Here is a 26493-nt window from a genome sequence, read left to right as displayed (position 1 = left end):
TTCAACACGGCAGTAGCATCTTCCCCCCCGGACCCCATTCCCTGAATGGCTAACCCAACAATGCCATACCCCAGAGAACAGCCAGTGCCACCAGAACGCGTCCACCTTAAGTCAGAGCAGACTGCTCCGACAGATCGATGCAGCTTTATCATACAGTGCGATCGGGTGTCACTCCCTTGGCAGGAGACCACATCAAATGAAACAATAAAGCAGGCAGGCTTCGATCGGCTCCTGCGGAGGGTAATACAGAGCAGAAGCAATCACGTTCACAGGGGCCAGGCTAATACACCTGCACTGCCGCCGTGTTGTCTTCAGCTCGGAGGCGAGTACTCCTCAGTGTTTCAGCGCCAGACTCGCATCTTCAGGCTGCCCGAATCTGATGCTGGTCAGCTTGTGAAATGCTTTGCCAAAGTCTCTGGAGGGGGTTTAATGCTATCTGATATGGCAACGGGGATCGGGATGAGAAAGGGGTACCGCAAGGCCAGTGTCAGCAGCCTCCTGTCTAGAGGCCACGAGTCTCCCATGGTCGCCGTTCCAAAGGCTGGTGCAAGCTGAGAGCGAGCAGGGCAGGCTGCAGCAGATTCCCTCAGCGTGGTCGTAGGGTTTAATCACGCCAAACCCGGGAACGCTGTATTTCTACCCGCTGTTACTACTGTTGGGCCACTTTCCTTTCTTCTGATTCACTTCAAGAAACGGAACTTGAAGAGCAGGCAGAGCCAGAAATGACGGCAGCCAGAGTTCCCTTTGGAGTCAGTGCGTCAACTTAGGGAAGGAAACGTCTGGAATCTGGACTTAACTCTGCTTCCAGCCCCAGAGGGTTCAGCCAACAGCAGATTATGTAACCAGAGTGATATGTGCAAAGAGAAAAAAGAAAATCACACCCACCCCCCCAGAAAAAAAAAAAAAAGAAAAAAAAAAACGTGCCATAGCCAAAATTTGGGGAGGATTCTTTTACTTCACTGGCAGAGCCCCGAGCCAGTTTTCTAATTTTCCTCTGACACTTTTTACACTGTGATATAAATGAATTCAGTCCAGCGGCGTCCCAATCGGATTAAACTGCTGTCAGAGCCTCGCGTGGCTAACAAATTGTCCCCGCAGCCAGAGCCGCGCAGCGCATTTCAATTATAGTTGTCCTGCCAGGCCGCAGACTGGGAGCACAGCCGCCGTCCTGCCAGGGTGGGGGGCCAAGCCTGCTGGCAAGGTGCTTCTGCAGTGCCTGAAAAATATGGGCTGTGACATGCGGTGCCACGGCCCCTCAGCTGAGACCACACCGATTGGTTGCTTGGCAAAGGGTCCTCGGCAAAACCAAGCCTACATTTTGATGGTGGAAATGCTGCTATACCAACGTGTACAGACCTTCGTACTCTTTTCTGCGCAATAGATCCTATTTCTGTCCGATATATTTCGGAGCATTTGTCGACTTGCCTGGATCCATGCTTAAATTTGCTTCTTACCTAAATAATCAGGGTGTGTACAAATCTTATAACAATGCTCTATTATTAGTCTCTTATTAAACTATTATTTTTATCACACCTTTGCCCTAGGCAACCTACAACGTTAGGGTTATATACATAGTTCTTTTCAATTTGTACAGCTGGAAAATTTTTACAGGAGTAATTCAGAATACTCGATGATTCTCAATGATTCTACAGCAGGAGAAGGCATTTAAACTACAAACCCACACCAGCTACTGCCCCAGATGTGGGGTTCTGCAGGATTCAGTCTTACATTAATACATTCAGCTGATGCTTTCCTCTAAAAGTATCTTACAATGTTAAGATACCTGCAATTATTTACCCATTTGTAGAGCTGGGTAATTTTACTGGAGCAATGCCAGTTCAGCACATTGCTCAAGGGTACTGTAGCTGGGATTTAAACCTGTTACCTTTGGGTCCAAATGCAGCAGCTGTAATCACTACACCACCTGTTGTTTCAGTGCTGGGACACATACAGTTCTTTTTTTTATATATTACCAAAAGGGAGACACAAGGTGAGATGTAAAGGCACTGTTGGGGTGATCAAACAAAAATCTATTGATCAACAGAGCCAAATTACAGAGTCTGTGGAAACTATAACAAACAGTTTTCATGAGATTAAAAATAGAATGAACGATAACTATCTGTTTGAGAAGTTAGGGAAGTTAATGAAAAAAAGGTCCAATAGCTTGGAGGAAATATGTCAGATAAGAGTTACTCTTATCAGCCTTTAACCCAAATGGCTAAACTACCTTCTCAGAATCAGCTAGAAATTTAAGCTTAATTTTTGCCCCAAATCTAGAGTTTAATATACCTTATATATAATACACACAATACATTTTAATACAGCAACACTCAACATTTCCCTGCATTTGAGTACGTACGTACGTACGTACGTACACACACACACACACACTGGCTGTAACTGCTTGTCCTGAGCAGGGTTGTGGCAAGCCAGAGCCTAACCCAGCAACACAGGGCGCAAGGCTTGGGGGGGAGGGGACACAGAGAGGCCAAACATCCCTCTTGCAAAGTTATAATACAATGAATCTAGAATGCTGTTGCAAGGATTATAACTAGAAGTATGATCATATAATGCAAGTTCTTAGGTTCTTGCACTGGCTCCCCATAAAGTTTAGGGTGGACTTAAAAATCTTATTGCTTTCTTACAAGGCTCTGGGGGTTTTAGCCTCTAATTATTTACCAAACCTTATTAGTATGTACAAGACAGAAAGCTCTCTTTGATTAGAGGATGTAGGCTTGCTTTTAATACTGAAAATAAATAAATAAATGGTTTGCAGTAAACCCTTCAGATATAGCGGCTGTGCAATAGTTCCCCAGTCAACGTTAGGGAACCTCCACAACTTAATACATTTATATATACTGTAAATGTAAGCACAAACTCTTATTGTACTTATTTTGAGGAAAGCTGATGGTTCTGTCCATGCCGTTGTCCACATGTCATGTGTGCCCAACTATCTATCTACTTATTTGCTGCTGTAGGTCATGTACTGGAACCACCACCTTCTACTCCAGTTTAACACCACTGTGTGGTCAAGTCCTCAATGCTGCTGTTTTTAAGGGATGCACAGTTAAGTTCAATACCAGTTTCAGTAATCTGATATACTTTCATACATAAACAAATCAGTTACTAATATTTATGAATTTACGAAATCAACCATAAGCAACTGGGGGATGTTCACCATACACTTCCTTGCAGAACAATGGTTATCACCTTTAACGTGCTTGCCACAGGTCATTGAAATCTTTATGCTTATTCAGCTCTACTCTGTAGAAAACACAAATACAGTGAATCAGATGGGCAAGAAATGTAACAAACAGAGAGGAAATCCTAGAAAAATCCGTATTTCCATTCCTTTTACGTAAAAACGCACATCACGTGACCTCTCCTTTCCCATCCGCTACTTTAAACACACATACACAGAGTCTCACAGGCTGGGAGATATTCTGCCACTGTGCTACACATCTGCTCCGGTTTCATCTGGGGATGAACACAGCGGAGTCTGGAAGGCTTTTTCAGACAGGACAGAACCTGGAAATAAACCCAGCCGCAGGCTTTGCTGGAGGAGGAGCTAGGCATCTCACACAAACACACACACATACACACACTTCTATTCACTAACTAAAGCAGTGTGTCAGAGAGTGGGAAACTGAAAAGGAAGGCAGCTTTCTCTTTCAACGTAGTCAAAATCAGGGGGCCTGTTTCAGAGAAGGGTTTCAGGAGAGATGTCCCATCAGTTACAGTGGAAGCAGCATCCAGCACACAGGCTGCCATTCAAAAAATAAACTCCTGCAGGCCCCACAGGAGCAGCCAATTGTTGTACAATGTTATGCATTACTTATAGGTGGACTAGCGGAAAAATATGTGCAAACAGATGCACTATTAGGACATTATGTATGTATATGCACACATAAAAACATTCCATATATTTGAAGAAGGATGCTATCCCACCGATTTCTACAACGTAAACAGGAAAGCATGCATTTTTGGCCAATGTATTACTGCATCATGCACACTGACGATGAGAATGTTGTCGCACAGTCTGACGTACTGCTCCGCAATGATGTAGCCATCCTCAATGGGTGTGCACTGGACCCCCGCCACTTCCACATTGCCCACCAGCTCAGAGAAGGCCAGGCCCAGGTTCATGCCATGGATGGTCACTCGGGTGCCCCCCTCCGGTGGCCCAGAAATGGGGGTAACCTGCAAAAGGAGATTCGGGGAGTGACAGAATGCAGTTGTGTTAGTTTATAGCTGTGCTTTCCAGACATGTCTGGTGTCAACTCTGCATGCAGTTTTGTCTTGGCCTGGTGACCGTAAATGCTGGTTCGTGCCGTGTGACTAAGCATGTTGATACACCATGTTTATTCATACTGTAGCTTTACAAAGTTATTTTTCAACACACAATGAATTTCAAAGAGTTTTTAATTTGAAAAATTATTACTCCACATTGTACCAGCAAATTAATCCTCTTACAACACTCTAATGTGCCTTTACTTGGGACTGGTCCGCAATCCTCAAAAACGCCATTGTGACCCTCATTGGGTTGCGACCATGAATTTAGCAACCACTGTGTGACACGTGGGAAGAGGACACACACATATACAGAACACATGAACATCCAACTGCAGAAGAGAATACAGAGTAGACATGAACATCCCACTTTACCCATTACCATAATCATATATAGACATCCTGCATACACACACCAACATCTACAGCAACTTACTTTGCTGGTAATCATTCCGTCCTAACAGATACATCTGTTTATCATTAACAAACACCTATTTGCTGTGACTCCTTGATTTAAGCCTTTGCTTGACAGTGAAAAGGACCTGAGAAAGGAGTAGGAGATAAAGATGTAGCAAAGACCAAGCCAGCTTGACAGTTCCAGAATAATGACAACCAAATCCAGAAATCCCAAGTCAGTGTCCTCTTGTCCCACGAACCAGAACACTTGTAACACATTGGGTTACAGCACTTTACTGATACAGAGAGACCGGGACCTTAGCCAGCCCCAAGCCTGGTGATGTGTGACAAGGTGTGAAGGTGTTTTATTCAATGTGAATGAACATCACAGATAAATCACATACTGCATAAATAAAAACACATATGTGGTTATTAAAAAGCTCCTCCGCAAACCATCAGTCTCCTCTTCCTTTGCTGGATGTGAGCCTTTCTCCGATCTGCTTGCTGTTGACACGGACGATAAATCTCACAGGAGGCTGTAGCAGCTCTCACAACTGCCCACCTTGTAATGAAGTACAATATGGCTGCCCAGCAAGACCTTGGCTCCCGGTGGCACAGTGCCTTCTGTGCTGTAAAACCCTGCTGGTGCCTGGCTCCTGGCTTGCCTCCAGGCTAAGGAGCCGAGACGGGGCGGGAGAGCACATTGCACGGCCCACACTCTGCCAGCGGAAGGGGAGGACTTGAGCACTCGTGACCTGGGCATCCTTTAGCCCCCCGCTCCGTACAGCTACCTTGCTACCCATTGGGAATTCCTGCTGTTGTACTATAGATTTAGTGGTCATTAATTGCTCTCCACACAGCATAAGTGTGTCACTGTGGCGCCTCGGGAATGAAAAACATGAATCTTTCAGCACTGCCTGGGCATGCAAGGAGGTAGGACACGTGCCTAAATATATCCCCTGTCAGACGGCGGATGCGTCGATGCGAGGAGACTAGGGCTGATTATATAAGTGCCACTTGGGAATGATGAGGCACCGGCAGATAATGACAGCGCTCGGGGGTCACTCCGGCGGCAGAGTGGTCATGGAGCTGCAAGTAAAGACAGGGTGGATGTGGGCAGAGTTCACATCCCACACTGGTAACATCCTTCTGTCAGTTTGGCGATGCCCAGTGGACAACCAACAACTCCTAATGGCACATAAAACAGAGGAAAGTACAAAACATTACAGAATTCCAACATTACTATGAACAAAATCCTCTGCTGGTCGGTGTATTACGAATTTAACCTTTGCATGACTGTATTTTCTTCGGTCTGTCTGCCGGACCCTTCCAACCCTCCTTAACCCCTCCAGCCCTCCCTTTGAAGGAATAACACTGTCTTCTTGACCCACACACTGTATGTCATCTGCAAAGAGAGTACAATGCTACGGGACAACATCAAACCTGTAGATGTTTTACACGCCTCTCATGTTCTGAGTCCAGCAGCCTGTTCTGCCAAAAAGCGGTCACCCTTTATAAGTTTGTGTGTGTGTGTGTGTGTGTGTGTGTGTGTGTAAGGGCTCCTGTTGCCTCACCCTCAGGCAATGTCATACAGCAGAGCACAGTGTTGTTTTAGCTGCTTGTGGAGAGGAAAAGGGAGATGCCTTGTTTTGTACGTGAGCACTCTGCTGCCCTGGCTTCAAAGCTGCCAGTGTAATCCTTTTACAGTGGGCTAACATTTCCCAGTTCGCTCTTTCACACTGCCAGTCGTGAGGTAACATCCTCAAAACAGGGTGCCTTTCAGATGTCCGCCTCCTTTTACAATGGCCAAATTGATATATTCAAGGGTGAGGTAGGCAGGCCGTTTTCTTGCAGTTAACGAGTACGAGGAACGCGATGAAAAAGATGACCCACGTTGAAATGCTGAGAGAGACTTTCTTCTTTTGAGCCTAATCCATAAGAAATATCAACAGAAAGGAGTCTTTTCCGATAGCAGATAATCCATGGGCTGTGAATTCCATCACACTGCCCCTGGGGAGGACCAGATCAGCAGCCTGCAAATGCCATCATGTATTTATTTATTCACGTTACATAATAGTGGAAAAACACTTGTGATCCACTGGTGGCCAGTCCCAATAGCGGCAGCCACAAAGATTTGCCATAGCTTCGGGGGAGTGAAAATGATGTGTAGCACAGGCTCTGCATGCATAGATGAAACCCTCACATTCATATGTATCAGCCACAGAGCACCAAGCTTCCAGCAGCTTGTTCAGACTTTAAAGTAGAATAGAGTCATGGCAGGAAACCTGCTTCCAAACCCAATCTGAATGCAAAATCTGCCCCAAACCCAGCTGAAATTAAACAAATCCCACCTGAGCACTAAGAGTGTCCTTCCACTCTTGGGCCCAACCCAGTAGGAAGCAAAAGCAAGTTTAAAAAACCAACAGGTTTGGACTCGCTATAATGGCCACATAGGGGCATTGCTGAATCCATACTGTATGTCTATTAAGTGAAATAACACAAAGTGCATTGTAGCTACTGGCACATCAGCCCATTTACTAAGTAATCAACCCAATAGCACTTTGCTGTTGTTCACATGGAGCCTGATGGGAGTCCGACTGGTAAGAGCAAAAAATTGGCCCAATCAGAACCAGACAGGAAGGTTTTCATCCGTCTCCAATAAAATTTCTGTCCTATTCCTCCGGTTTGAAGGGTTATCAGTGACTTGGTACTCTTTGAGCTCATTTAGGGGAGAACCACACTCCCTGCTTCCAGCACTCAGCTTGCATGTTTACATCTCACTCCTACAGGCATGTTCCCGTCTGCTAGCATGTTCACAGCTCACATGCCCGTTAGCAAGTTTACAGCTCAAATGTCTAACATTTTCTCCTCATGTCCATGTTTACAGCTGAAATCTATTAGTATGTGTATAGCTCACTTCTACTAGTATGTTTACAGCTCATCTCTACTTGCATGTTCCTTTCTGCAAGCATACTTCCAGCTCAAATATCTTGTAAAAACTTTACACCATAAATTTCTAACATCTTTACAACGCACCTCTACTCGCGTGTGTACAAAGTATGTCCGCAACTCTGTTTATGTCACGCCCTCCGCCTCAGCGCAATGAGGGGCACCTGGAGCACATCTGGGGAGGAACATATAAAAGGAAAGCGCGGAACACGCACATTTGCGGAACCTTCTTCAGCCTTGCTACTCACTCGCGCTGCTTGTTATCGATCTCCTGACCTCCCTTATTCCTAGTTCCTGCTCCTCATCCTGCTCCTCACTCCGCTCCACGTCCACGACTTTTTGGTTTACCACGACTCCTCACCTGTCTACTGGATTACGACTCTTGGATTCTCTCGTCGGATTTCGTTCGCACAACGGTGACCTTTTGCCTGTTTCACAACCATGTCTTTTGGATTGCCCCATGAGAAGGCTTCCTGTTCTCCGAACTTGGGTCCGACGTATCCGCTCCGGGGGAACACCGTGAAAGTTTACAGCTCACACCCATTAGTGCGTTTGCTTTGGATCTCTACTAACATATTTAAAGCTCGCATGACTGCTAGTATGTTTGTAAAGAGGTATTTTTACAGTTTACATCTGCTTTCATGTTTACAGGTCACATGAGTGATGCGTGCAGGTGGAAGCATATTCGTTAAACAGAGCGAGAGCTATGCAACAGTTAATGTCTCATCACTGGCTGAGAGAGAGACAAAGAGGGAAAGACAGCAAGAGAAAATACCTGATTTTGCAACAAAAAAGCATAGAGGAGGTAAGAAAGGAGGAAAAAAAGAAGAAGAGCTAGATGCAGGAGAGAGGCATCCTCTTTGAAGGCTGCGCTGTGGAGTTGATTCCATAAACAGACTTCTGTTTCCACCACAGATGGGATTGTCATTGTAAAGTGGCGAGGAGGCTCTTTTATCAGGGACGCATGTTTTATTCATTGTCGTTTTAACTGCAGTGCCAAAACCGTCTCCCCCTCACCCTGCGATATGCTCCCCACGCGTGGCTCTGCCACTGTGCCATTGGCACCTGCCCTCACTGCCATGGTAACAAAGCCTGAGAAGCACAGCTCAGATAGGGCGAGACCAGAAGACGGAAGGACAAAGGACGGAAGGATTCAGTTCTCCTGGGACAGACTGCCACAACAGGGCCACGGCTGGGGAGGGTGCAGCGGTGATGCGGTTTTGGGTCTGCACCAGACTTCCAGGACTCCAGTGCTCGAAGCCTTCAAGCTTTCATTACACCTCCGACCTCAGCCAACACGCCACAGTCTTCACAGTTTTCACAGCACTCTGCTCCCTCTTCCAAAAGACTGACAATGCAACCAAGGTCCACTGTTGGAGTTCATGAACAGCAGGCTGTACGTTTACATTTTTTCATATAGCTGACTCCTTCTCCAAAGTGACAACAAGCTACTGACACTGCTTTTACCAATTTACACAGCTGGGTAATTTTGGGCAATGCAGGGTATAAACGTTAATTAAGGGATGGGATTGATCCTCCAACCTTCAAGGCCAAAGGCAGCAGCTATGTTATGCCCTGCCCAAATTTAGATAAACAAGTGCAACAGCTGCATGTTAACAGGCAAATGAAGTATTGTTCCAAAGGAAGGGTGCAGCTACTAAGGAGTTACCCGACCTGCCCCTTCACCGGCAAATCGTCTTCCTTGCCGGATGGACGCCATGAAGAGCCAGTCCTTTTTGAAGAAATGCACACAAACACCACTACCATGCACCGGCATCTGTTGTTTCATATGTTTTGGCAGTTGTTAGAGGATCCACAGTAGTCCACAGCATCCATAAATCATTGTTGACAAAGTCTTATCTTTGTCCAGGAATACTACGGTACAGCCCATTTGGTGAAAAGGCATAGGGCGGAGCTTATCAGAAGCAGATTCAGATAAGCACTGACACAATCCCTCAAAATGTGCTTCAGATCCCCTCCAGAACTGACCACAGCTTGCATTTACATTTATTCATCATCTATCTTATGTTTCTCTCCACTGTGACTTACAATATTAACTGATTTATCCATTTATATAGATGAGCAATTTGTACAGGAACATTTTAGGGGAAGCACCATGCGTAAGGGTACCGCAGCAGAAGGTTGGCTCTAAACCTGCAACCTCCCAGTCCGAAGACAGCCATTGTAACCACTAAACTACCTGCTGCCCACAGCTGTGAACAATGTCTGTGGCAACCCAAGGGACGTGATCGGACAGCCTGACAAGGTGTCACCAGGCACTGAAGCTCCACAAGCACAGCTCTGACAACATGCAGCAGGTTTAACTGCACAGCTACTTTGCGATCTTGTTTCATGCAGTGCCCTCTCACATCAGGGGGTCTAAACACCTTTAATATTCATTCATTTTGCGGGGCTAAAATGTTACTTAACAGAAGCATTAAATATTCATCACATACGTACTTTTGTAAATACACGGGCTAATTCAATAACTGCATGTATGCAAAGCTGCTTACGTTGATGGATGACAAGCAATGAATTATTCATTGTCGTGTATTTAAATGACAAAAAACATACAAATTAACTTTGACTTGCAAAAGACAATCATTTCCACTTGATTTTTTTAAAGTCTGTATTAAAGGCATCCACAAAGAGTCTATGTTCTGCACTTACAGCTATTTGTCATGTCATTGCCAACAACTGCTTGTCCCAAGCAGGATCATGGCGAACCGGAGCCTAACCTGGCAACAGAAGGCACAAGGCTAGAGGGGAGGGGACACACCCAGGACGGGACGTCAGTCCATCACAAGGCACCCCAAGCAGGGCTCGAACCCCCGACCAGCAACAGAGCGGGCACTGGCCAAACCCACCGTGCCATCACACCCCCAAAAGCAATTAGTGATATAAGAATTATTCTAATCTGATCTGTGGTCCAAGGACTATAGAAATGTATTGGCTTCGATTTCCCAGGAATGTAACACACTATAAAATGTGAATGAAATTTAATTTTAAAAGCTCACAACATTCGGTCTCTTAGGTAATCTCTAGAACGGAGCAGCAGGCAGTGTAGTGGTTAACCACCACCGTACACTCAAAGAACCCAGGTTTCAACCTCATCTCCTCCTGTAGTACCGTTGATCAAGGAACTTACCCTAAACTGTGACAGTAAAAAAAGTTACGGGTAAATTTTTTATATCAATGTAAGTAGTTTGACACGGTAACATTGCTTTGAAAAGACATGCAAGCTAAGTAAATAAATGCAAATTAAAAACAATAATTGCAAAATTTAACACGGATCTCATCTACACCACTCTTCCTCCCTCGTGCATCCAAGTACATATCGGTCACATGGGCACACACACACACACACACACACACACACACACACACACACACACACACACGCACACGCACACCTGTAAACGTGTTCATAGACATGGACCAAGAAACATCTTGCTGAGATGTTCATGCACACAGACACACAGGCAAAGGCACAGACACTCACATAGAGTGGTAATGAAAGCAAAGACAGAGGTGTTTCTGGGGGCAGGCCCATGTAGCGTGCCTGTCCGTGCACGCAGAGCCTTGTTGAACACAACTAGAGAAAAAAATTTAATAGGATCATATTCACAATAGGAGCACGAAAATGTTAACGAAAGAAACAGAGAGGCGAGATGGAAAGCGAGAGCCGTGCTGAGAGAGAGAGAGCGAGAAGGAGGCAGACGGTGAAGGATCTAACCTTTGGCACAGAGTGCTGCCCGGCTGCTTAGACAACAGTGCTGCAAATCAATTAGCGGAACTCATTAACTTTCGTTTTTAATTGGCTTCTGTGCACAAGGGCAAATCGAGGGGCACGGGGACGTGAGCGGCCAAACGAATCGATGCCTCGGTGCTGGGCTTGGGGGGCTGGTTTACGCACAGTGCACTGGTGCGTTACCAAACATAATTAAATACAACGTTTTCGTTTGACTTGCGCCACCTTGGCGAGGAAAGCAGCCGAGCCTTAAGACGGGAAGCCCGTGCAAGAAGGAGTGGGGGAGGTGAGAACATGGTTGGGTAAGGATGCTTTGCGCTCAACAGAGAGAAGGAAACCAAGGGCAGCAGAGTGTAGTCGGTTTGCTTCAGTGGGAGCGGAGAGCCATGAGACCCCTTGCCGAGAACCGCCCGACCGCTGACCATCACGAGGCATGGTCTCTCCACGCACAAAACAAAGAGCAGCTGCCACGCAAAGGGGTGTCGATGGAGCAGCTTGACCACCGCGGGCATCCACCAGGCTGAGGTCCCGGCGACCCTCTCGCTGCCTCACACCCACTGGGTGTGGCACAGGAAAGCGCAGATACCACACCGAGTGGAGTGAATACCTGCTTTGCCCACACCTCTATTGCGGCAGGGGGACGGCCATCTGCTCTGGACGTTGAGACAGCCACATCAAAGCGCATTATTTCCCACCCTCCTTTCCTGCCGTTGTGCCAGAGACCCTTGCTGCACTTTCTGCCATGCGGTACTGTGGTTTGGTTGGTGCCTAGAGAGGGCACGCTCAGGGAGGTGACATTCTGGTGACATTTGGGCAAGAACCCACCTCGGTGATGCGCGGGTTGGTGCACTTGACGTTCCTGCTGGAGAGGTCGAGCCATCGGCCAGCGTGGGTGGGCGCTGGGCAGTGATGCCGCAGCGTGCAGCGGCCCTCCCCGCTGCACCAGCCACAGTGGAACTTCCTCTCTGCCTTCAGGCACATCCCACAACTGTCCCGCTGTGCTGCACACTTGTACAGGTGCACTGTAGGAGAACAGACAGTCAGTATGTGAAGTACACCTGAACCAGACTGCCACGCTACTCCACCTCTGGCCGCTTGGTGGTCTCACACACGAGAGGTCCAAAATCAAAATCCTGAAGTTTCTCGATTCTGTCTCCAATGGGGTGGAAGGAGCTCCCACTGTCCCTCAGCGTGACTGAATCCCTCCCAACATTCAAGACGAGTCTCAAAACACATCTCTTTCACTCTCACTTCTTTCTAGATCTCCTATCTGCTCCATAAACTTTCACAGCATTGTGCTCTCAAAAAAATGAACCCCCTATCAATTCTATATAGAGAGCTATTAGTGTAATGTATGCTGAGAGAAACAGTGGTATTGGACTGACTGTACTTTATGAATGATGTGTCTGCTTTTCCATCTCTCCAGCTGTTGGTGAAATCCACTTCCGTGACTGTGAGCCGTACATTGTTTCAGTGAAAAGCGACATTAATCAATTCACCTGTAACTGTACGCACGGTGCCGGGGCTCCCGCCTCCCGCACTCACCCCGACTACCTTAAGCAGGTCAGAGGAGGAGGGGCCTGCTTTGCTCCTACTTTTAATCATCAGCTTGGCTATTACTTTTACTCATTTAATTTGGCCTGAAGGAAAGAAAAATATCACCGCCCACTCCGCATCGATAGTCTGACTGATTAAAAAGGCTCGCGGCTGAGTAAATTCCACCGAGCAAAGTTTGAGGCGCCCGCAGACTCCAGGCAGGCTGCGTTTGGTTTCCGGTATCGATCTGGCCCGATCGCCCAGACCAAGACGAATGGAGCGTCGTTTCACCTCAGAGATCCCACAGTCTAACTGCAGTTCCCTCAAAAGGGACAGTGGGGCTCCGAGACACTTAGATCCCACAGAGTGACAAGAAGGTATGCGTCACGTCTGAAAAGATCCGCACTGCGGACGAAGGATGGCGTCTGCCGGACCGCGCTCCCCTTTGCCGGCGCGCCGGCACAACGGTCAGGGGCTTTTATTTCATCGATATCACAATTTATCAATCTGTCTGGCAGATGAATTTACAAAAAAGTACGGCTGAGAAAACGAATAGTTTTAAGATTTTACTTTTTTCATTAGTTTCTGTTGGAAAAGCCTGACTGCACGCACAATGAGGGCGGTGTCTGTCAGCGGCGCTCGATAAATGGCGGCATGCTGCTGCGGCCTCTGCGGAAGGTTCGGGCGGCTCACGGAGGTTCGATGGCGCGCCCCCACCCATCGCCCTCCCCCACACACCACGGGTACCTCGGATGTTCTCTGGATTGTCAATGATGAAATTGCCGTTCCAGACTACTGAGAAGTCCACCGGCAGCTCGCTGATCTTCATCCCCTCGTACAGGTACTGTGGCATGCGAGAAAGAGACGAATGAATGAATGAATGAATGAATGAATAAATGAACTAACTTTATTAATGCTACAGGAAAGTACCACTCAGTCACAGCAGCATACAACATACAACACACATGCAGTGAAGAAAGAGAGAAATGTAGATACATAAGAGAAGAAGAGATAAGGACCGAGACATGCTAGAGGAACACCTCTGCTCTCTCCCTCAGCTAATGCAGGCAGGCTCAGCCTAGACCTCTGCATTGCAATTAAACTCCCCCCCAACTCCCGCCCTCGCGGCGAGGACCGCGAGAGGAGCGGCCCGACCGAGCGAGATGGCGCTCATGTGGGCGGTGAGCACCAGCGGAGAGGATTTGATAATAATGTACTTCCGACTCATGGGACCTGGGGAGATCTTCCATTGGGATCGTGGAGATGGGAACGATGATAGGAAGGAGGAGGTGAGTGATAGACTTGGGGACACATTTACAGAGGAAGGTGATGACACCCATGGGATTTCTGGGGTGGTGTATTCCACCGAATTGAGAATAGAGGTGATGCTGGTCATCTCTATACAAAAGCAGTTGCCTGAAGACATTGTTGATGTACCTCTGTCTCACATTTGTGCGTGTGTATGTGTGGGAGACATACCGAGCTGTTCTGGCACTGCACACTGGAGCTGTTGAAGCGCAGGGCGGTGACGCGGTGAGACACACCCTGGATGTTCAGCACACACTCGTACCCCCGCTGGCCAGACTGTGGCTGGGGCAAGTTCCGTGCCTTCAACGTGATGGGCTTCACCTCGCCTGCCGGGATTAGGATCTCCTCCGAGCGCACCAGCTGGGGGCAGTCCTGAGCGGCATGAGGTCAGAGGTCAAAGGTCAAAGACAGAAACTCATTAGTGTTTGAGAAACGTACAGCTTTAGCAAGAAAGAACTTCATCCTAAAGATCTAACCGTAGACAGGAATGGTGAAGAGGACTGATGTTGGCCTGTAAGAGGCCTCAGATTATTCAAATAAACAATGTACGGTGCTGTGAAAAAGCAACCCCTCTTCCAGTTCCTCATTATGGCTGCTTTTTGACGTTGGATTTGATCAGATTTTGGAATGGAGCCGGAGGAGAAAAAGAAGCGACACCACTTTTATTATTTCTGTGTCGCATCCTTCGTGTCCAAGATGACGAAATGTTCATTCATAGGTGTGGAAAAGGTAACTGGCCCCTAACCCGAATCACCCGAATTAAACGGGTAATGGGAGTCAGCCTCTCCTGTGAGGATGACGACTTTGGGAGAGAGGGGTCAACTTTAACTCCGCAGTTTAAAACCGTACAAACGTCAAGAGCGGCGAAGAGGTCAATGCGCGCGAGCGTCTCCTGCACCCGTCTGCGGGTCCCCGGGGAGCGGCCCACCTCGGAGGCGTTCACTCGGCCCTCCTGGAAGGAACAGCTGGTGGGGTCGTGGGTGCACAGGTTGCGATACTTGCACCAGTGGCAGCGGAAGGCACTGTTCACGCAGGAGAGACACCTGCGTGGGTGGAAATAGAAGGGCGTCAGACCTCTCGTCTCGCAGGCCGCTGCACGTCGTTCCAGTGCCTTGGCTCAGGGGTCAAATCTCCCACCCTCCTGAAGGCTCTTTATCTCAATGTTTCGCAGAAAACGCAGCGTGGCACATTTGGCGCTTAGAGCGGCATGGGATGTCTTCAGCAAAAAGGCAAACAAATAGGAGCTGGGAGTAGAAAGGGTGGCGCAGCACGACACCGCAATTACCATTAGCTCGGCATTGTCGCAGCGCCGCTATAATGACAGGGTGGCGGAGCACGGCGTGTCTCGGCGTCTGTCGGTGCCGCCGCGGTGCGAACATGCTTGGGGAGGGTTGCTGGGTAAGCACGATGTGCGCCGACTCTCAATGGCGCAGACACCTCTTTAACCTTGTCGCACCGCTTGTGCAAACGGCCCCCAGGGATGAACCCTGACGCACGAGTGGGGCGGGTGGCTGAGAGGTGAAGACGACGAAGCGGCAAGGTCTCGGAGCGCGCGTGCGTGCACGCGTGCGACTATGTGTGTATATACAAGCGTGAGTGAGTGTGGATGTGATGACTCAGGCCACTCAGAAGCCCCCTGTCAGCACGCTGCGCAGCTTTAGAAAGAAAGGTCACAGCATTGGGACGAAGACTAATTTTTGCTGATATAGGCCGCTGCTCGGCCACAGGGCAGCTCCCCAACACAGCTCCGCGTCAATCGTACGTCACGGCACTCGGTGGCACCACGAGACGAGCAGTGAAAGGAACGTATGGCCCGTCACAGTGTGGAGCAACGACGAGGATGGTAAGGGGTTTGGTCACAGCGGGTTGAGCTGTGAACGGGTAGGGATCACAGCCGCTTGTATGGCAGGCAAAGACAAGCAATTGCTGAGGGGCGCCGAAATCTGGGGGTGTCAAATTTTGCTAGGAAAATAGAAAAATAAATTGTAATCTTGCATAAAACGAATAAAAAATCGTTGCTTCATAATAAACAGTTTTATTGGAAAGTTGAAAATTAACCACTTATACAAACTGTGGGTCTAATAAATACACACAGTAAAGTTTATATCTGTTTATTCCCTTAATTAACTTCAGACATATAAATAACTTTAGTTTTCAGTCTGTTTTCAGTGATTGAAGTAGAAATTTGTATTCTTTGCATTTAATGTTCATATTTGTGTTTTTTTATAAATAATTAAATTGAAAATAACTTGTTTATAAATACATTTTTATTTGGCCTTCTTCAAGCTCTTTATACCTGCAACCCTGACGAGGACAAGTGGCTTATAAAAATGGATTGATGGATGATCTGTATGTTTCTACATCTAAAATAAAATGATTGCATGTATATATTATTAATTTAGAGATAGAACTCTTGGTAGTTGCAGACTGAGTTTTGCCAAAAATGAAGCACTGGCCCTGATAGGAATGCAGAATTCATTACAGTACCCATCCTAGGTGTAGCCTGTCTCATACTGTAGACTTCCAGGATAAGCTCTGGACCACTGCAGCCCTACGCTGAACTTGTTATTGATACAGAATGGATGGGTACCGTTTACAGCGGGGGAGGTTCGGTGGCACAGCGCCTTGCAATGGACTGGCATCCCGTCCTGGGTGTGTCCACCCCCCCTCCTGCCTTGCGCCCTGTGTTGCCGGGTTAGGCTCTGGCTCGCCGTGACCCCGCTTGGGACGAGTGGCTTCGGCCAGTGTGTGCGCATTTACGACGTTCCTCCCTTTTCTGTTCAGAAAAAAACCAGGCTTCACGTTGGACGCCCCTGACTCGGCTTTAATGGACCACAGTGCTGATGGGGTTTCAGAGGAGATGCGCAAAATTGTTTAAAGGATCTAGGGACTGGGGAGCGAGCAAGTGAGATGTCAGCATCCTGGCAGCTGGACATTCTATTTTTTTTACAGACTGTCCTCCCAGTCACTCTCTGTCACGCTGGACAAGGAACTTAACGAGGAGAGCGACAGCGGTGAACAAGACAGGCCTGCATGGAAGAGGGTTGAAGGGGGGTGCGAGATGCACGGGCTGGTACTTTATTAGTCATTTTCAGGCTTGCTTCTGTATTCATTTGGGTCTCTCACACACACACACACACACACACACACACACACACACACACACACACACACACACACACACACACACACACAAGGGCCATGGTGCATTTCTCCGGGCTCCATCACCTGCAGGGACAGAGACAGAGGGCCCCCAGAGGGACACAGCAGATAGGAAGATGGCAGAAAGACGGCGGAGTGAGCTCACCACCAGCAGCCTTTGGCAGAGCACAATACCGCGTAACGTAATAGTGGAGCTGAATCATTGCACAAAACCCTCAACTGCAAATCAGAGGCAGAACACACGGCATCTCCTGCTGTTCGCGCACCTCCCAGGCCTGCAGCACACTGCCGATTCTTACGGCGGCACGTGTACACCAGCTGGATTGTCTTGCGCTGCGTAGTTAGTTTGGTTAGTTATTTATTCATTCAGCTGATGCTTTTCTCCAAAGCAACTTAGCACAACTTACCCATTGGTACAGCTGGGTAATTTTTGCTGGAGCAATTCAATGTTAGTCCCTCAATCAAAAAGGTGGGAGTGGGATTCTAACCTGACTTCTTTAAGCGGAAGGCAATAGCTCTAACCACTATACCACCTGCTGCCCCTTTACCATGCAGTGATTAAGCATAATATGAGGCCCACAACGTGTCAACAGCTCTGAGATCATCTCAGCGGCACAGGGTGACACAGCAGGCTGACACACAGAGCCCCCCCCCCTACACTGTTGCTGTGGTCCCAGTTTCCTAGGGGGCACGATTTCTCTTCATGTCCACTGTAATGAGGCACAGAGTTGACACAACATCGCTGCATTAGGGGGGAAAAAAAAACACATTTCTTCCTATCAATTATGCACAAATTTGAACACTTAATTTGTAACGGCAATAATTAAAGAGCGAAGGAAAGTGGGCTACGAGAAGTGAGAATTCCCCGCATAATTACAGCTGCGTGTCCATGTGATTTGGCAGCTTGGATTTTGCTGTAAATGATTGTACCACCAGAGGCCAGAGGCGGGCAGTGTGGTAAATCTCTCCACGTGTGTAGGGGCAGTGGGCAGTGGTGGTGGTGGTGGTGGGGGGGGTGTCAGGACAACAGGGCACTCACAGCTGATGCACGCTGCAGTTGTAGAACTTGACTTCGGTGCTCGTCAGCATCTGGCCCGTCTCCTTGGAGTTCAGCCGCAGCTCGACGCCGAACCAGTCTGCCAGGGGGTTGGGATCGGGACAAAAGCAGAGAGTTTTCGGAGACAAAAAACACGTTATTAAATGGGGAAACCTACATTTTGGCCATGCTGTGCCTCTTCCACCCATGCCAAAGCCAACCACTGGGCCGCCCGCAGTGTCATGTTGGGGCAACAGCACGGCCCGCCATCATCACGTTCCAAAGCACCGCACTGATTTCAGTGGAGTACAGATGGCAATCCTCTCTCCACCTCCACCTATTCCTGCACACCCCACCCCCCATCACAAAGGTGCATTCTTGGCAAGACATGAGACAGCATTGCCGATGCGGGAGTACCAGTAAACAACAACAAGAACAACAAAAAAATGCAAAAAATACAGTGTCTGTGTTTCGTCACTGTAACAGTAACAGTCATGGACAACAAATCAGTCGGACGCAGTAATTATAATACGTCTCTTCATATTGCACATAAAACATCACTAAACTATTATTATTATTATTATTATTATTATTATTATTGTTGTTATTATTTTATCATTTATTTTTTATTATTAGTTTGCCTGATGCAGTTCTCCAAAGCAATTTACAATGTCCCTACTTATTTACCCATTTACACAGCTGGGTAATTTTTACTGGAGCAAATTCAGAGGGTATGTACCTTGATCAAAAAGCACTACAGAAGGAGCTGGGATACAAACCTATTATTATTATTATTATTATTATGTAGCTGAAACCTTTGTCCAAAAGGACTAACATGTTGGCTACACTTAACTACTTAGAATGATTTAGCCATTTGTACAACAGAGTAATCCTACTCAGTGTGGGTACTTTCAAGGAAACTACTGGATCTATAGTCTTCAAGGCAACAGCTCTAATCAGCACACACCTTACTGCCTCTAAAAATATTTTATGAAACAGCATCTAAAATGTGAAAATGCACAAGGGGTTAATGCTGAACCCAGCTCCCCTGCATTTGGTAAGTGTTTTAAATTAATGCAAACTGAAAAGGGTTCATACTCTATAAGGGGGTTGTAAATTGAAGTGCTGAGACTTCTTTTTTCTCTCAGCTTTAATTCTGTCTCTCTCTGTTGGTACAACGATGATGTCGAGGGGAGAGCTCGCTCTGGGTAGCCCAGTCCGACTGGGGACAACCAAGCTGGACTCCAACAGAGTCTGGCCCGAAGCCCATAGGAATCCCGTTCACCACGCCCCATCCACCTGCCCCGTTGGACCTGGCAGGCGTCGTCACACTGGCAAAGCAGCACAGGGTTGACCCTCAGGCAGAGGTTCCGATAGAAATGCTTTGTGCCGCCGATACAAGCTGTGTTTAAATACATACGTTGTGAAAGGCATTGATTAAACATATGAATAATAAAACATAGCTTAATCTTGCCTTAATAGTGCTATCTATCTATCTATCGTGTCTGCGTTGCAAAAGAAGGGGAACCTGGTGTTTTGGGTTGAGGTGCAAACTGATTCTGCTGTCAAGGGGACCAGGCCTCAGACTGGCAGCAGCGATGCCAGAGCAGCCTGTTGACGCATTCACTCAATCACTTGGTGGGGGACTGAGCCCTGCTCATGTGATCTCCACAGAACGATAAATCTATTCCTTTATTTGAATTGAAATGTTGCTTTCAGTTTTCCACTCTCTCAAACTGAAGGTAAGGCAGGGGCCACGATCGACAGTGGAGGGGATTCTAGTATGCAGATAGGGTCAGAGGGGAATCGGATGCCCCCCGCAGCTGTGTCTCCACAGTAGGTGGTGTTATGGGGGGGCTTTAGAGAGGCAGCCTCACAATCCCAAATTAAATTTGTGCTATTGATTTTTTTTAGTAAAGTAATTCAAAGGAATCCCTTTGAACAGGGCAAAAAATGTACAGAACTACCCCATATGGAATTTACAGTCATAACCTTCAAGTCAAGAGTTCAGTTTTAAAGCAGATCAGGCACGACTGAGGCTGAAAGTGGAGAGACTTTGCGCACCGGGTCCATGTGGACCTATGTTTAGAGCAGAACTTCATCTTTCAGAAGGTTCTGGAAAAGGAGGCATAATTGTCTCACCCGCCTCTCACACAACGATCCCAGCACGCTGTGTCCTAAACACCCTAACCCCGTCCGGCAGCCCTTGGGCCTAAAAAAAAACAATGTTTGTTCTCCATCTTCAGACTAAAGCAAATCGCCTGCTCATGTGTGAGTCCTGACCTGGTGGAGCCCATTAGGCACCTGTAAGGGCAATAATATGTGTGAGTAATGCAGCTTGGCCGGCTACTGAAGCGGGGCAGCCCAATTACAAGTAATGAGCGTTACCACCACTAGGACCACACACCAAACTCCTTGTGCTGAAGCAGACTGTTGCCTTGTTAGGACTGGGGGACTGTGCAACGTGGAGCCAAGGAAAGGGGTGGGGAAAAAGGGTGCCTAACAAACACCTGTGAAAAACAGCCCCAGTGCCAGGTCTTTGTGGAGATGACAGTTTTATTTTTAGCGATTTTAAACTAGTTTTAACTAATGTAGCCCAAAGTTTTAAACAACTTTGAAATCGAAACAATTATTAAGTTAATTTATTGATCTTATTAAGTTGTTTTTTTATTATTATTAGCTGTATCTGAGACTTTTACAGAATCCAGTGCATAAATGAAGGTGAGTCTCCATTATGCTTTTTTGACTGTATGGGTAATAAAGCAATCTGAAAGTGGCCAGATGTTGACATATGATGCATATGTTGTTTCAGTTTGATGAAAGATAACAAAATGAAAGTTCTGCATTGGACTGGCATCCTATCCATGGTGTTCATTGCCTCTCACTGTATTTTTCCAGATAGGCTGTGGAAAACAGTGACCCCCACATAAGATGAGCAACTGATGAAAAAGGTAAGTTCTGTGGGAATTTCTAAAAATTTCTTATAGCTCTGTCTGAGATTTATACAGATGCTAGTCCATGAATAAACTCGGGCACATCTGTATTATTAATTTATATTATTTATTGTGATGTAGTGTTTGGATTTACAATCAAAATCAATTACAATGAGACTTCCAGTCAAATTGTCTTCATAAAATGTGGAGCCAGTATGCAGAGACTAATATGGTAACATCTCAGTCTTGCTACAACCAGACACTACAACACTGTGATCACCAGTGGAACAGTTTTAACTGTTCAGCCCCAACTCTGATGATTCGATTTAGTGTTATAGCCTTCAGAGTGACACCGGACCTGTGGCCTAGCCATATTCGGTTGTTTACTAAGACTAAAAGGGCTTGTAAATCCCTCCGTCATCTGTCTTCTTCCCTTTCTAGTCCAAGAAAACCAGTTGGAAACATTAACACTCAATATACATTGCAGTTTGGTAGTGTCCCCAGGGGTCTCACCTTGATCGGTGGGGATCATGGGGACGTCCTTAGCAGCAGGGGACACGCACATGATCTGGTTGCCGCTGACAATACCCTCCACCTCTGTAAGGTTCCCGAAGGAGCAGGTGATGCCTGCAGACAGGTCCGGCACATCACTCACCTTCAGTAGCAGCTGTAGGCAGGGCAGGTAGGAAGGACAGATCAGACGTGGAGTGTGGATACAGCCAACGTAAGTGATGAGAGCAGATGTACACTGTTGGGTAGTGATGGGACTGGAACTACTACTGCCCCCCCCCCGATACACTCCTAGCTAGTAAGACACAGAAGAAATCCTCTCTGAAGCGTCTTTGATTTAGGGGTCCTAAGGGAGGTGGTGCAACAAAAAAAAAAAAATAAACATGGCCTCGTTGTGTTTTCCAAGCTTCGAACTCAACGGGCCGCTCAGACACATGGACACAAACACAACAAATGGCACAAACAGCATCAGGCTGTCTTTCCAAAGAGTTCCCTGGAGCTGTGGCACACAGGGGCACAGAGCTTCGCAGTGGTGCCTATAAATGAGCAGGAGCTACATAATCAACTGTCTGGCAAAGGAGAGGATTCTGGGTAATTATTGCAGCAGCATTTCGGAGAGGCCGTTTTATTTGCTTTTGTTTTGTCCCTCCCGTTTGAAGCTTTCCTTTTGTGTCGTGAGCTCCTCCTGGATGCTGGCAAGTGCTTGCGTATGACCACACAGCCAACACATCAGCTTCCCTCAATTCCCTCCTTTTATACCAGCAAATCTTTCAAACAAGTTTTTAGCCACAGTAACAACCAGATCTTCTGTTCATTCTTTAGCAAGGTCCTTGGTTATACAGGTTTGGAGGCATGAATGAGATGTTCATCTTGCTATGCACACACACACAAACACGCACACAGACGAACGCATACATACGTGCCCCGTGGTACGAGTTCAGGGAGGCAGGCTGTTCACCCAAAACCAACAATGCTGCCCTTTTGTTCTAAGCTGCTCTTTTTTCCACCGGAAACCAAACATTTACCAGGGACACAGTGCATGTTTGTGTAACGCGCATCCAAATGGTTCGCTCTAATTACGGCAAATGTTTTCAATAAAGCTAATTGTTTTGTCTGCTCTCCTGGAGCCAGTTGTCATGGAGATCGCTGTCTGCCATCACAGCACAAGGAGCGCCGGGTGACCCTGCTGTCGGTCCACGTGACAAAGGGTGCCGCCCACCAACATCCACCTGCTGGGGACCCTGGGTGCGATCGGTGTAGGAACGGTGGCTGGAAAGGCTGACGCAGAGTGAAGAAATGTGTTATGCGGAAAGGTAATACTAACAAGAGGGAAAGCTGATGGGTCAAGGTGAGAAAACTCAAGGATTAGAGAGACTGTCCTGTAATTCTCTGCCTCTTTCTCAGATCTTTCTATAGACAGCAACACACCCACCCGCACCCAGACATACGCCAGCCGAACTTACACGCATACAGTTCCCGTGAAAAGTTTGAGTGCACCTGCTGGAAACTAGTTTGTATTCATGATTCACTCGGTTAACGATGCTGATCAGGAGATGAGCCGTAACGTCTTCCCAGCTCTTCCGCAGCAGTTTCAAGAGATGTAGGGCACTTGGGGGCGGCTTTGCTTTCGCTCTTCTGTCCATTTCATCCCATACAAATATTGTCCCGGCGCGTTCAAACTTTTCACTCGTATAGTACACGCAAAAAAAGGACAAGGTGTGCGGGGACGGAGGCAGCAAAGAGTCGCACATAAAGGAGGTGGGTGGGAGCCAGCGGGGGGACTCACCGGCACGCTGGGCTCGGACACGGCGATGCTGGCGGGATACACCGTCACCTTCACGCACTGGCTGAGAGCGGCAGCAAATCGGAATGGTTCATCCGCGCGCTCGCAGCGGTCCTTCCTGGAACACCTGGAGGTGGAAAAAGTTGACAAGGTGAGAGAGCTGTCCGCCCACAAGAGTCCAGCTTTAATGGCCACGTCTCCATCTGATGACCCTTGAATGAGAAAGAGAGTGACAAAAGGAGAGGCAGACATTTAACACAAATGTCACAGGCTCTTTATGTGAAGGCTGGCAGAGCACGTGGTCCGAGTGCTGCGTTGGATCAACCGCAGCCTGCTACCAGGGCGATGGCAGGCTCATCCCTGTCATGCTGAGGATTTCCCAGGGATTACAGCCCCCCCCCCAGATTAGGTACACGGAAACTGCTAAACCTGAGGTTGATCCCCTGAGGGCAAGAGTTGGAGAGCTTTGAAAAATGGGAGCCATTCTCTCGGGACTAGACATCCACTGAGATATACAGCGTGATGTGAAGTTCACTTTGTTATACTATAGTTCTGTGATGATGTACATGATCATTCAGGGGAGCAGATACTGGTTGAACCATTGCTTTGGAAATATGATTTGAATCCCTGCTCCTGATAAAGAACCCTTGATCAAGGTACTTACTATGAATTGATACAGTAAGAATACCCTGTTGGAGAGATAGATGGAGCCATCAGAAAATATTCAGACCTGTCCAATTTTTTTTCACTTTGCTGTGTTGTAGACTTATTTCAGAATACACACACACACACACACACACATTTTCTGAACCGCTTGTCCCATACGGGATCGCGGGGAACCGGAGCCTACCCGGCAACACAGGGCGTAAGGCCAGAGGGGGAGGGGACACACCCAGGACGGGACGCCAGTCCGCCGCAAGGCACCCCAAGCGGGACTCGAACCCCAGACCCACTGAAGAGCAAGACCAGGTCCAACCCACTGCGCCCCCCCTATTTCAGAATACGTTGAACTAATTCTGTTTTTAAATCAATCATCGTAACATTAAACACTGACAAAAATAGAACACATTTTGAGAATAGAAAAGTTAGTTTACCATAATCACAAAACAAAATCAGGACACCTAGGAGTTATGAGATGGCAATGACTAGTGCTTTGTCTGGTCGTCTGTTCTCGTTCTCTTGCCCAGCCATGGTTTCACTGTGTGGGTGTTTGGTTACATTCTGTTACACTCGGGTCCTTGTCCTTGGTCCTGACCACTCTTCAGGGAGAAAGGGTGGGGCTTGGTTTGCAATTAGCCAGTCAAAGGCTTGTTCAGAGGCTGGGCTGGAATGGATCTCATCGAGATGAGATGAGATGAGGAACCCTGGTTGCATGCTGCGCGCAGCTGGGAAAGTGGCAGACAAAGCCATACACACATATAGACACACACACACACACACAGCATCACTGTATCCTTTTACCGACACACCGGTGGATCCTTCTCACAAAGACTGTGATGGCTAGCAATTTAGCACGTCCTTTTTACATCTGTTCGAAGAGAAGATGATACTTAATGTGCTTTTAGATGCTGCGGAGTATAATCACTTTTGCATACGGGACGCTACTCTTTAAGGAAAGTCAAGGAACCTGATGGATTATTAGGAGGACAAAACAGTGCCTAAAATGGAACGGCATTGATTATTTTGGGTTGCCATGGTTCTCTGAGACAGCCATTATCTATATGTAGTCAGAGTGCCACCTCTTTGCTCTTTCATTAGCTGAAATGCATGTTACAGACTGTCAGCTGCCCCCAGCGCCCCCCCCAAGTCAGACCTGCACAAGGTCTCTCCTGGAGTGCCTGCTGGGCAAACCCGGGTGGCTGTCTCTTTTCCATCTTGGTCAGACATTGTTCACCTTCCTAGGGGGGACGATACTATCATTTGTTACATCCAGTACTATGTTGGATCTGCACACTAACCAACACAAACACAGAAATACAAACAGATAAACCAACATCACAATCGGCTTTTTAATTGTGCATGACAGTAAAATATTTCCCCAACTGCTTGAACCGAGAGCGCTGTCCATGGTACTGATGGCTCTCGCAGGCCATGTTTCCCAGGGTGGGACCTGAGGATTCCTGCTGAACATTTCTCACACATTCCCTCAAGGGCCACGCAAAGGTCACAGAGATGTTAAAGTGGGTGGCAGTGGTGGAGGTGAGAGCAGAAAACCCCTTTCTATGTGATACGCTTGGTTCCCACTGATCGACCAGCTCGCCCCTTTACATCCCAACCCTCCAGCAGAGACTCGAACCATTAGATGTATGTGTGTGTGTGTGTGAGAGAGTGTGAGAGTGCAGAAGGAGAACAGCGGCTGGTAACCATGGCAGCATCTTGTTAACCCCTGGGTCTACCACCAACTGTTGATGGCAAGAGTGTCATCGGCTCAAGTCATATCCCCTTGACTGGCAAATGATAGAGATGTCGGGGGATGGTGGCAGCAGTTAATTTAGAGTACATCCTCCTCCTTGCTTCTGAGGGTCCAACAGAGGTGATGGCACCTCCAGCACTCCATTCTGTGCTCACAGATAGGAAAGAGATGTAGGGCTGCTTCTCCACCTCTATGTAGCCACCAGAGAGCTGGGCATGTGGCTGAAGACAAATCTTCTCAGTATCCCTTCATGTTACCTGTACAGTGCAGTGTTTATGCTCTGCAAGGCGGTACACACGGAGCTGATGTCTGGTGAGATACTCTGCATCAGCTACCCCCTAGGGTACAAAATGCACTTAAATGCTTTTAAAGTCAGACCACTGCTTGATTTGAGTGCAAAAAGGAAAACCGTAAAGTTCAGCAAGG

At 47.5% G+C, this 26493-nt stretch overlaps 1 protein-coding gene across 1 annotated transcript in view; it reads right to left on the bottom strand.

Moving 5' to 3' along the window:
- The window catches only part of plxna2 (plexin A2), a 163442-nt gene that overhangs the window by 41293 nt on the left and 95656 nt on the right, over positions 1-26493 (bottom strand). The window contains exons 6-13 of the mRNA XM_018760798.2: positions 23658-23781; positions 21875-22028; positions 18432-18528; positions 15159-15273; positions 14402-14602; positions 13670-13766; positions 12212-12408; positions 4049-4200 (exon numbers count right to left, since the gene is read on the bottom strand). Of these exons, the coding sequence (XP_018616314.1) occupies positions 4049-4200; positions 12212-12408; positions 13670-13766; positions 14402-14602; positions 15159-15273; positions 18432-18528; positions 21875-22028; positions 23658-23781 (1137 nt within the window). The remainder of the gene's footprint in view (positions 1-4048; positions 4201-12211; positions 12409-13669; positions 13767-14401; positions 14603-15158; positions 15274-18431; positions 18529-21874; positions 22029-23657; positions 23782-26493) is intronic.

Source organism: Scleropages formosus, chromosome 19 (genome assembly GCF_900964775.1).
Source record: "Scleropages formosus chromosome 19, fSclFor1.1, whole genome shotgun sequence".
NCBI lineage: Eukaryota > Metazoa > Chordata > Actinopteri > Osteoglossiformes > Osteoglossidae > Scleropages > Scleropages formosus.
This window is presented reverse-complemented; position numbering and strand designations above follow the sequence as displayed.